At 42.3% G+C, this 13,455-nt stretch overlaps 1 protein-coding gene across 1 annotated transcript in view; it reads left to right on the top strand.

Moving 5' to 3' along the window:
• LOC308291575 (solute carrier family 41 member 3-like) overlaps positions 1-13,455 on the top strand; it is a 67,158-nt gene that overhangs the window by 49,683 nt on the left and 4,020 nt on the right. Inside the window, exons 9-10 of the mRNA XM_080733617.1 lie at positions 7,091-7,225; positions 7,918-8,066. Of these exons, the coding sequence (XP_080589743.1) occupies positions 7,091-7,225; positions 7,918-8,066 (284 nt within the window). The remainder of the gene's footprint in view (positions 1-7,090; positions 7,226-7,917; positions 8,067-13,455) is intronic.

The following is a 13,455-nucleotide window of genomic DNA, read 5'->3' as shown; positions in this document are numbered from 1 at the left end:
CACCACATGTGTACACAAACCTTTGTGTACGTTGCTGTGGCAACAGTCTGTTGTTGCTGGTCTGTTAGTGTACGTTAGCAACCACCTTAGCAACCATGGTTTTACCCTAGCAACCAACTGTTTACCCTAGCAACCAACTGTTTACCATAGCAACCATGTTTTTTTACCCTAGCAACCAACTGTTTACCATAGCAACCATTTTTTTACCCTAGCAACCAACTGTTTACCATAGCAACCATGTTTTTTTACCTTAGCAACCAACTGTTTACCATAGCAACCATGTTTTTTACCCTACATCCCTCCATATATGGAGATAACCGACGAATCTCACTAAGTCTGACCTCACAAGCCCCATATTTGGACACGAACAACATATAACTCCATATATAGAGACATAGCTGCTGACATCAGTATGACATCACACTGCTGACATCAGTATGACATCACACCGTACACAAATGACCCTTATATAAGACCGGCATTATCTACCGACAGATTTCACGATGTAAAGTCCAGTTCAACATTTCAAACACCAAAAATGGTAAAATACCAAACAATACAGGTTCTCAGGGTTCTTGAAGATCAAGAGTCTTGGTCAAATACTTCTGTTGGTTTCTGCACTGATCATTTATACAATTCAGCTGTGTTTGCTCGTGTCATCATGATGAGGTCATAAATCAGCCATGCCCAAATATAGATTTTACGGGTTTACATGCTTACTCAGTTATTCGTTATGTGAAAGTCCTATGACGTCTATGATATCTGACATCATCATACATACATTCCCTTTTATGCCCATAAATGGAGATCCCCTCTGTAGAACCAGCCACTGACATCACTGTAATGTCAGGGGAACCAAATCCCTTTTATGCCCATATATGGAGATCCCTGTGATGCCAGGGGAACCAAATCCCCTTTATGCCCATATATGGAGATATGGAGATCCCCGTGTTGCCAGGGTAACCAAATCCATTTTATGCCCATATTAGGCCTGTGCAAAAAAATCGATTCACTATATTATCGTGATGTTAATGCTGGCGATTCAATTAATCTATTTTCAAAGTTCAGAATCGATTTTCCCGATTTTATTTATTTATAAAAAAAAAAAAAAAAAACTTTTTTTTTTCTTTTTTTTTTTTCCTTTTTTAAGGCGAAATTAACCTCATGGTGAAATAACCACTTTCAGTCAGAGTAAGTACAGGTCCTAAAGGAACAGTTTCTTCTTCTTTTTTTTTATGACTGTTTTGTTCTGTGTTTTCTGGCATCTTGACCAGGAACAGACACTGGCTCCATGCCATTTATATACAAGAATACAGCGACCCAAACAGTTACAGACCTATCTGACACAATGACAACAATCTGTAGGTCTACACAATAGACAACAGTATGCACACACATCACATCTTATGCAACCAAATTACGCACGGTGACGGCGCAGCCACGCGCGCACACACACACACACACACACACACACACACACACACACACACACACACACACACAATTATTCTGTTGATACAGGCTTTCAGCTGCGCGATAGAGAGGAGAAGTCCTAACAGTTGACCTGTTCAGGCAATAAAATAATACTCACAGATGAAGTGTTCCACTTCCAGAATCAGAAAGTATCCGTGATGATGATAATATCATTGTATAGTTTCCTCGCTGGCGTAATTGTCCAATGTCGACGTCATGATTAATGCCTTTGTTTGCTTGTGCATCGCTGCCTGTCTCATTTGAAAGTGTCTGTGGTATATTTTAGTTGATACAAATTACAAAAGGTTTTGAAAGTGCGCGGTCCACTGCAGCCATCATCACTACACTTCTCACTAAACGTAAACAAAACAACATTGTCTGTCTGTGAATGCTCTTCCTGTTGTCCTTCACAATAAAGTGTCCCCCTTTACTTCTTCCCAATGTGTGACATTTTACTCAGAAAAATAACAGGAAATAGGTGTAACAGAGGCAGCGCGATGACAGATTGACGTTCATTTGGACTGAGACTGACTGTCAGTCGGAGGCTGACGGCCGGGCCCCCGCGGCTCATATATTATATAATTTGCAAAATACCCAGCGTAGCATTTGGGAAGGCACAGCCTACCCTGGCCTTATTGACCCGCCGCCTATGATCATAATGGTATTGCATTAAACAGACTGCAGCTGATGGGTATAAGGATCTGCTAAATTAACTTAATATGATTACTGTTGTGTCCACCTTTATGCTTTATTTATACTTTGTATTTTTGTTACATCAACAGGGATGGACCTTGTAGCCAATATAGCCGATATTGTAGCCAATGTTTCTAAATATGCGATTAATTGCGATTAAAATAATTAATCGCGATTAACATAACGGTGAGTTAATTGCGATTAATTTAGTTAACTCGGACAGCACTAGAATAAATGCTTTGTATATTTAAATGTAGGCTATATACGTAAATGTAGGCTATATACGTACGTTTCTGCTGTTGGCTATCCATTCACAAGGGTGACTATATGTCCCAAAAATCCTAGCATATTTTTTTATGTAATTACAGCGATCTACTTTGATAAAATTATGTATTGACAAAACAAAGTGGTCAGTGGTGCATTGCTGCTCTCTGCTGTGAACATAGTGTGCTCTATACGTTCACATTCAGGTCACAAATAGTTGTATTCCTGTTTGAAAGTGATTTTCATGTTGTTTTGGAAATGGGCTATTGTATTGGCCATAGAATGAATACCTCCCAGTCACAGCCGCTGCGCTGCGGTGGAGCCGGTCGGACGTCAAAGTCGCAGAGCAACGCGACGCCGCCTGTGGAGCCCTGGGGTTACCCAAAGTGGGGCCGCTGTCACAATAGGGGGCGTGAATTTGTAGGCGCCCGTGTGTCTCTATGTGTTAGTCTGTCTGTCTGTGTGTGGGCGTAGGCTTGGCTCCTGGCTTTCCAGATTGGCGCACCTGTCTCTGGTCAACTAATCTCACTCACCTGGCTGCCATCAACCTCCATTCTATAAAAGCCCTGATCTCCACGCAGTGCGCTGCGAGATCGTTTTCACAACCTCCATGCGTTGCCTGTCTGCCTGCCAACCTGCTAGCCCCATATATGGAGATCCCTGTGATGCCAGGGGAACCAAATCCCTTTTACGCCCATATATGGAGATCCCTTATGTCATCAATATTAAGCCCATATCTGTGAATATCTATGGGTACCAGATGTCTCCATATATGGTTAAATGGTCCGATATACATCACTGGCCAGAAGACCAAGAAATGGTGCAACCTCGCCCTTTGCTTTTCTCCCTTAGGCATCTTACTGGTAGGTAGTTTAATGAGGAATGCAGTATGGTGGTAGGTAGGTAGTTATGGCCTTTGATGTAAGATTTTCACTTTCTAGGATAACTATATTTGCTATTCCCAGATGATGCCCTTTTAGGGTACCCCTCATGCCCATATATGGAGATCCCCAGGCTTTACTAATTAACATAAGTTTTATGCCCATATATGGAGATCATTGTCCCAATGTCATCAGATATATGGGCATAAATGGACACAGGCAAACTAGATGGGCTGTATGGATATCCAGATGTGTGATGTAAGTGTTTTATTCCAAATGTGGCACCCCACAGACATATTTCCAGAAACAAAATCCCTTTCATGCCCATATATGGAGATTTCTGATGTCATCAATCCCAGGCCCTGTAAAAAACATGGTTGCTATGGTCATTTGTGTACGGTGTGATGTCATACTGATGTCAGCAGTGTGACAGGAGATAAGCGACCAACGGTCGCTTATCTCCCGATTAGGGAGTCTTACTGGTTACTATTTACACCAGCCCCCATAAGTCACATCTGCCCATGAAAGATTGTGGTGCATCTTGGAATGGGCTTATTGTGTCTAAAAATACATATTTAGCCACTTGCATGCATGCCCCCAGCTTGGGGGCATGCATGCAAATCAAAAGTGTTAAAATCACTAAAATGATAGAAAGAAGTAAATGAAAACATTTTAACACTCATCTTCTCTTTTCTCTAATGACTATCTAAAATATGGACCCTTGTTGCAAAAAACAAAGTTGTACCTTAAGCGTCACTTTCTTTTCATCACTCCATTTCTCGTTCTCCCGTTGTCTCTCCATCTTTGTCCTGTGTTTCTCGTTTCTCTTTTCTCTATCTCAGATTATAATTATTCATCTGTTTCTCTCTCTCTCTTTCTCTCTCTCCCTTCTCTCTTTCATTATACTGCTCTCAGCTGTCATATGCTGCACACACCAATCTGGTTTGAGTTTCCCTCTGCTGGCTTGCACACACCAGCACATTGTGTTGTTGTGTTGTGACCAGAACCAACCGCGAGACATTTCCATCTCTCAGAATGAGGCATGTGTGTTGGTGTCTGAAGCACCGTGTACTTCTTGGACGGGTGTTTTGATGTTAAAAGGCTTAGACACGGATTTGTATCTCAACATTATATGTAACTACAGAGCCGTTTGAATTGTTTGTGGAAATCAGGCCTGACATTTATGAGTTTCTTTACCAGACATGTCTTCATCTATCAGTATCATCCAGTATCAGTATCAAGTCAGTATCATGTCCAGGGACATGCAGAGAATGTTAGAGAGGCAGGGGCTGAAATTTCTAAAAGGGCCTTTTGGTGAAAATATTAAAAATAGCAGACCTAGGAGGTCGGCTGTTTTCAGCACTTGATACCACACAACTAAGCATAAAAAAGGCAATACTGGAGATGTGGCGTAACAGCATGGATTTCTACACAGAGAGGGCAATTCCTTCAACATAAGATGATGCATTCAGGTTCAGGAGAGTTTGGACAAGGCATTTCTCTTGAATGCTGCCTTCATGTATGGCATGAGAAGAGGGCATTTGCATTTCTTTCACCATAGTGAAAACTGCATTCATGGTCTGGAGAGGGCACTTTTTACAGACGGATAAAAGGGCAGGGGCTCAAGCCCCCTTTGATGTATATGTGTGCATGTGACTGATCATGTCAGTATCATGTCAGTATCATGTCACTCAGTATCATTGGCTGTAAGAACTACATTGTCAAGAGACTGAAATGTGTGGACATGCACAGCGGTAATCCTTTGTAATCCTGTAATCCTGAACTGATCTTTTTGTTGAAGGATAAATATGGATCATATTTCAGAAGTGGAGGAGCAGTAACAATGTCATATTCTTTTGTCTTCTTGAGGCCCACACAGTCTATACTAGGAAGAACACATTATGTCCCATACCATCTAGAAGTGGAACACATATGGATTTTACATACAGTATGCCGGATCTCGTTTCACTGTTGGATGACTGCACACTTTCCGTACGTTTTCCTGTGTGTTGATGTCTTTTCCAACACGCTTTTTTGTCTTCTCACTTTTCAAAGTGTTGGGGTGCCCTCCCCAGGTAAGAAAAAGAAAAGAGGGTGAAACAATGTATAGCAAGGGTCTTCAACAGGGGGTCCGGGACCCCTAGGGGGTCCTCAGAGTTACTACAGGGGGTCCTCCAAATCTTTGAGTTATACTACAGGGGGTCCTCCAAATCTTTGAGTTATAGAAACTTTTTTTTCCTCCTTTTTTTTATTAACCACTTGAACCCCTATAGCGTCCATATTCGGGGAACATTAGCCACAAATAGCAGATCTACAAGCTCACAAGCTTGTAGATCGGCTATTTTCGGCAAAAAGCTTTGGTGTAGAGGGGAAAAAGAGCAGACTAAGTACAGAGTGAAAGGTCAAGTGTATTACGTATCGGCGGTTCAAGTGGTTAAATATCTGAAAACACAAATTGACATGAACCCAAAATACACTGATGCTGTCAAACCACGCAACTAGCTTGTGGGGGTCCCTGCTACATCTTTCTCTCAACTAAGGGGTCCTTGGCCTGAAAACGTTGAAGACCCCTGCTGTGTAGAGGCTGCCGGGGCCCTGTGGGGATCTGTGGGGCCTCACAGCAGGCTGCTGCTGGCAGGCTCATGGATGAGGACTCTGGCAGTGTGTGACTGCTTTCATAACTTGGCTAAAAAGGCTTGTCAGCTGTGCCTCCAAATATGAAGCGTTACTGAGTTCTAGGCAAGAGTATTTACTGGCCCCAGTGGAAAAGAACATTCTTCTCCCGTTGTCAGCCTTGCCAGACTGATTTCTACTTTGCAAAGCAAATAAGCCCGTAGACACAAGAGAGAGACGTTTAACTGTCATTTGTATCACCTAATGTCTCATGTGTAAGAAACGCTCTATCCTGAAATCCTGATTCATATTAAACTAGTCGGGAAGTCAAATCACAGCCATGGATTAGATCTCTGATGTGAATCCTTTTGAAATGATGTATTATATCACCAGTAAGACTCCCTAAATTGGGAGATTTAGGGAGATTGGAATTGTAGCCAATCAGGAGGGAATATGGGAAATGGGACTTTAGAGATACTGTGTACCGCTTCGCGTGATTTTAGGGCAACATCTGTAGGAGCAGTGTCCAAAAATGTGTATTGCGAGAAATGGAGGTTGTGGTTTGGCAGCCAAGGAATGTGTGTGCACAGTTTGGCAAGGATAGGGGCAATGGTTCCGGAGATATGAGTAGGGGAAAAGTGTGACGTGACGTGACGTGACTTGGGTCTGTCTCTCACTCACGCTTGATTTGGAATGAGTTCTGGGTGGGAGCGCTTGTTTCCATTGACCATGACGGAGGCGCGCCGTGTCTCAGGCGACCTTGAGCCACGTGAGACACCGCCGAGCGGGCGCGAGCGAGCGAGTCGTCGTGTCGAGCGTTGTGAACTTGTGAAGGTCGCATGAGCCGACTCAGCGCCGTCCGGCTTACATACACTGGGGGACAGAATAGTAAATCTTCATCCCCCCGCCTTTCGCCACCTCCGCGCGGTCCAAGCAAACAAAAAGGAGCGCTCCCTAGCTCCGGTTCAGCCAATCAGACGAGTCCGTGGGCGGGGTTTGCCCAGAACTCATACACAATTCCAAATAACGCCTCACTCACACAACGAATGAATGACTGAATGACTGAATGAATCAATCATTCAATCAATCAATCAATCAATCAATCAATCAATCACTGTTTCTCTCTCTCTCTCTCTCTCTCTCTCTCCCTCTCTCTCTCTCTCTAGGTGTGGGTGGCAACCTGGTGGCCATTCAGGCCAGCAGGATCTCCACGTATCTCCACTTCTGGAGTATTCCCGGGGTTCTGCCCTATAAGATGAGGCAGCACTGGCCCAATCCCTGCATCACCTTCTTCTCCTCAGGTATACTGTACACTCTGTGCTTCCAATTCCTACTGATTCTCTACATGGGGTCCAGGGACCCCCGGGGGGTTCCAGGCGGTCCGGAGCTAAAATAACCCATTCAATCCCAGAAAGATTGAAGATAAAAATTTAGATTGTGGTTGTACAGTATAAAACATAACATACATAGAAAACTGTTTGGATTTAGAAGGCTTGTTTTTTAGAATCAGTCTCAGGTCTGGGATAAAGCAACGTTTTCAGGCCAAGGACCCCTTAGTTGAGAGATGAAGCAGGGACCCCCACAACCTGTTCATAGATTCCATATAGTTTCATTGTTTGACAGCACAATTATCAGTGTATTTTGGATTCATGACAAATTGTGTTTTCAGATATTTAACCACTTGAACCTTCAATAAACTTGGCCTTTCACTCTGTACTTAATCTGCTCTTTTTCCCCTCTACACCAAAGCTCTTTGCCGAAAATAGCCAATCTACAAGCTCACAACGCTTCGTAGCGAGCTTGTAGATCTGCTATTTGTGGCTAAAGTTCTCAGAATATGGACGGGAGGGTTCAAGTGGTTAATATACAAAAGGAGAAAAAAAAGTTTCTATCACACAAACATTTGGAGGACCCCCCTGCCTGTAGTAACTCTGAGGACCCCCTGTAACTTGTAGACCCCTGCATTAGAAGGTTCCTCCTCTGGTCTGCTCAGGTGTGAACTCCAAGTCTGCCAGAGTGCTGCTGATGCTGGTGGTCCCCGGTCACCTGGTGTTCCTGTACGCCATCTCCCTGCTGCAGGGCGGGGAGGCCCCCATCAGCCTGGCCTTCACCCTGCTGTACCTGACTGCTGCTCTGGTGCAGGTGGGGACAGGAGCGCACGCACGCACGCACGCACGCACGCACGCACGCACGCACGCACGCACTCACGCACGCACGCACGCACGCACGCACACACACACTATTTCCACACAACTCCTCTAAGGTATATTAATGACATAGTTCAATATTGAAAATGGGTGGTCTTCCCCTTTAAATTGTCACTTTACAAACGTGCATATACCCTCTATACACTTAAACTTTATGATGGTTTGTTTACTGTTGAGAGAGATAACAATGTTGCACATTAAGTTAATTATCTGGGGACCCCCCCCAAATATATTTGGGCACCCCCCCCACCCCCGGGGGTCCCGACCCACAGGTTGAGAACCACTGCTCTACATAAACAGAATACAGCCACAGAAATGTGTCACCTTGCCAGTGAAAAATTAACTCAAGTCGTAATCCACGTGTACACATGCAAAACATTACGCACGCACGCACACACACACACACACACACACACACACACACACACACACACACACACACACACACACACACACACACACACACAGGGCCTGGCTCGCTCACTACAGCAGTAACATGAAACAGTATACGTCTCCAACTCCTCAGCATCAGTGGAACTTACTTTCCTGTAAGACTCCCTAAATCGGGAGATAAGTGACCGTCAGGTCGCATACACAAACTTTAGAAGGCAATGTTAGGCAATCAGGAGGGAATATGGGAAATGGGACAGATCCATGTTGATGACATGACTTTAGAGATGCTGTGTACCGCTTTGCGTGATTTTAGGGCAAAATCGGGCAACAGTGGTAGGGCAAAAGTGTGGCGTGACGGACAGATGGACGGACTGACAGACGGACAGCCGGTGGAGGTTTTGATAGTAACAACAATCTTTACAATACTGGCAATCCTTGTGGCTGCAGAAGAGACTTTCTCAACGGTAACACCATCTGGGGTCTTGGCAACATGGTTGTAAAGTGCCTTCAGATAGCTGTGTGTTTACCATTACCTAATACCTAGCGTTGGACAACATCAAGCCAACAGTTCCCTCATGCCTGGCTAGACAGTTAGATCATGTTTGGGGACCAAATGACAATATTCCATATGTCATATAAACGTCTTATTACACTTTAACATTGTACCTCCATTAGGGATGGGACAATATCAAAATTTCATATCACGATTATTGTGACAAAATAAATTGCGATTTACGGTATTATCACAATAATTAAAATCCATTATGCCCGGGCGGAAACATTTGGCAAAGACATTTGATAGAGAATGAAAAAAAAAGACTGTATCAAGTACATATATTATAAGTACCTTTTACCAATTATAGAGGGTTTAAATGGTACCGGATATGCAGCTCGGCAAATAAAAGGTGAATTGATCCCAGTGCATGACGGAGGACGATATCACGATAAATTAAATCTCCACGATACGATTATTGTGAGCTGTTTTTTTATCACGATAATATCACGTATCGTCCCATGCCTAACCTTCATTTGTATTTATTGAGACTAGACATAAATAGTTTTCCTTTATTTTGTTGGTATTTAATTAAGGTACTCTAAATAATATTTGTGGTATATATAGCCTATATATACAGTTTTCCCCATTGTTGATTAGAATGCTGACATATATAACAAAGCATCGCCGCACAATGCACTTTGAGCTGTAAATAGCCAATTTCCGGTGAGCGAAACAGTATACGGTATATCACCCTTAACAGTGTGCAGACTCTAGGCCTTTTTAGGCCGCGTTGCGAGGTCTTGTGAGCATGTAGATCGTCTATTTTCACAACTTCTGCCTCTAATATTTGACAATTTGGCCAATGTTTAATTTGTCATTTTAGAGGCTTTAAAAAGTCCTTAAATTGTCACTTTAGAAATGTGCAGATACCCTACACTTAAACATTATGCTGCATGGTCTGTTTACTGTTGAGAGAGAAAACAGTGTTTTCAGAATTCCCATAGACTTGTTTAACTCATTCTGTGCCAAATGCCCAAATGGCTCCAAGGTAGCTGTGCCCTGATTTTGTATGTTTTTCTTTGCTATGCAATAGCAAACAAAGAATTTTTTTTTTTTATAATTTTTCCCCACAGAAACAGACACAGTTGTTGTGATTCAGTAGCACAAATAATTCTGTCAATCAGACAAATGGTTCCAGAGATAGAGCTGTTTGAATGAAAAAAAGTGTCCATCCACTAGAATGGACACACATTTTCTCAATCAGCTAAACGAGGGAGCCAACACACAAACAGAGAAAACCATCTCTCTGATCTCAGGTCATTTTGAAATCTTTAAAAAAAAAAAAAAAAATGAAAAAAAAAAAAAAAAAAAAAATTCTATACAAAAAACACAAAAGACGTCAAAGACGTCATTGGCACAGAACGTTTAAAAAAAAAACGTCAAGAGACGTCATTGGCACAGAATGAGTTTTAATATCACGTCAAATACGAACTGTGTTCCAAAAATAAACAATTGATCCTGGCGGTTTGACTCATATGGATATGAAGCTTCAACTGACCGCGAGAAAACGCTAATGTTACCGCCACCGAATGAGTTACATTTTCACCAGGAATAGAGCATAAGAAATATGAGCGACTGACTGTCATAAACGAAACGATACAGAGCCAGCTCCCCGACAATATCAGTTTGTTTATTTTTGGACCACATTGCTTATGATATTCTCCATAGTAGGGATGAGACGATAAGCGATATTATCGTTTATCGTGATACAAAAAACCCACGATAATCGTATCGTGGAGATTTCATTTATCGTGATATCGTCCTCCGTCATGCACTGGAATAAATTCACCTTTTATTTGCCGAGCTGCATATCCGGTACCACTTAGACCGTAATTGGTGAAAGGTACTTATAATATACGTTCTTGATACAGTATTTTTTTCACTCTTATCTCTATCATGTCTTTGCCAAAAAATAGCCGATCTATAGGCTCACGAGCTTGTAGATCTGCTATTTTTTGGCAAATGTTCGGCCCCAGGATAATGGATTTTGATTATCGTGATGATATCGTAAATCGTGGTATGTCACACTAATGGTGATATGAAATGTCCATATCGTCCCATCCCTATCCGTGACCCAGGGGATGAACGAGTGACGTCAGGATGTCGGCACTGAATTATATTTGATACAAACCTTCTGTTTGTGCTCCACCTGATTACCAGATGGATGCTCTTGCTCCATGTTTCTAATTTAGAGAGAGAGAGAGAGAGAGAGAGAGAGAGAGAGAGAGAGGCTGCCATGACACAACAGAGGCCCGAGGCAGGGACAGATGTTGCAGTTATATGTGGTTGATGCTTCAACCCCCAGATCATCCAATTGTGGTTTCTAAAGCTTTGATCTGATGTGTGATCACATCATTGACCAGCAGTTAAGCCCTTTGCACACAGGACAGTTGCGTTTTTTTTCCCCGTTTGCTGTATGAATAAAACGCATTGGATTTGGTTGTGCAATGCTGTGCGGAATCGGCACTGCGGATCCCAAAAGGAGTCATAAAAGGAGTGATGAGTTTTTTACCGCATGCGACAAGACGCACAAATCGAACTGGGTTCGATCGAGAAAAAAACGCACGGCCGCAGCCACTCGTCGCACGGCTAATTCGGATCCGGTGAGCATGAGGTCGTAGAGAATCATTGTGTTCTTTTAAAAAAAAAAAATTGTCCGTTTTATCCGTGCGGATAAACGCGCCTGTGTGCAAAGGGCTTTACTTGTACTACTTTTATAGAGGTTTTAGAACAGCTAGAACGGAAAGCCTAAAACACCCATAGCTGTCCTAAAACCACTGTAAACCATGGACCAACTAACGTGGTCAGTGTCATGACAGTACCATGGTCGGTATCATGACAGTATCATAGTCAGTATCATGGTCAGTACCATGTAAGTGTTATGTCAGTTTCAGGCCAGTACCATGGTCAGTATCATGGTCAGTATATCAGTATAAGGCCAGTAATATTGTCAGTATCATGTCAGTAACATGGTCAGTTCCATGGTCAGTATTATAGTATCATGTCAGCATCATGGTCAGTACATGTCAGTAACAGGCCAGTATCATGTCAGTATCATGGTCAGTATCATGTTAGTATCATGGTCAGTATCATGTCAGTATTATGTCCATATCATGGTCAATATCATGTCAGTATCATGGTCAGTATCATGGTCAGTATCATGTCAGTATCATGTCAGTATCATGGTCAGTATCATGGTCAATATCATGTCAGTATCATGGTCAGTATCATGTCAGTATCATGGTCAGTATCATGTCAGTATCATGGTCAGTATCATGTCAGTATCATGTCAGTATTATGGTCAGTATCATGTCAGTATCATGTCAGCATCATGGTCAGTATCATGTCAGTATCATGGTCAGTATCATGTCAGTATCATGTCAGTATCATGGTCAGTATCATGTCAGTATTATGTCCATATCATGGTCAGTATCATGTCAGTATCATGGTCAGTATCATATCAGTATCATGTCAGTATTATGTCAGTATCATGTCAGTATCATGGTCAGTATCATGTCAGTATCATGTCAGCATCATGGTCAGTATCATGTCAGTATCATGGTCAGTATCATGTCAGTATCATGTCAGTATCATGGTCAGTATCATGTCAGTATTATGTCCATATCATGGTCAGTATCATGTCAGTATCATGGTCAGTATCATATCAGTATCATATCAGTATCATGGTCAGTATCATGGTCAGTATCATGTCAGTATTATGTCAGTATCATGTCAGTATTATGTCAGTATCATGTCAGTATCATGGTCAGTATCATGGCCAGTATCATGTCAGTATTATGTCAGTATCATGGTCAGTGTCATGGTCAGTATCATGTCAGTATTATGTCAGTATCATGTCAGTATCATGGTCAGTATCATGGTCAGTATCATGTCAGTATCATGTCAGTATCATGGTCAGTATCATGGTCAGTATCATGTCAGTATCATGTCAGTATTATGTCAGTATCATGTCAGTATCATGTCAGTATCATGGTCATGTCAGCATCATGGTCAGTATCATGTCAGTATCATGTCAGTATCATGTCAGTATCATGGTCAGTATCATGTCAGTATCATGGTCAGTATCATGTCAGTATCATGGTCAGTATCATGTCAGCATCATGGTCAGTATCATGTCAGTATCATGGTCAGTATCATGTCAGTATCATGTCAGTATCATGTCAGTATCATGGTCAGTATCATGTCAGTATCATGGTCAGTATCATGTCAGTATCATGGTCAGTATCATGTCAGTATCATGTCAGTATCATGGTCAGTATCATGTCAGTATCATGGTCAGTATCATGGTCAGTATCATGTCAGTATCATGTCAGTATCATGGTCAGTATCATGTCAGTATCATGGTCAGTATCAT

The sequence above is a fragment of the Nannobrachium achirus genome (genome assembly GCF_963921795.1).
Source record: "Nannobrachium achirus genome assembly, chromosome: 9".
Lineage (NCBI taxonomy): Eukaryota > Metazoa > Chordata > Actinopteri > Myctophiformes > Myctophidae > Nannobrachium > Nannobrachium achirus.
Note: the sequence above shows the minus strand (reverse complement) of the source record. Positions and strands in the feature narration are given on the sequence as shown.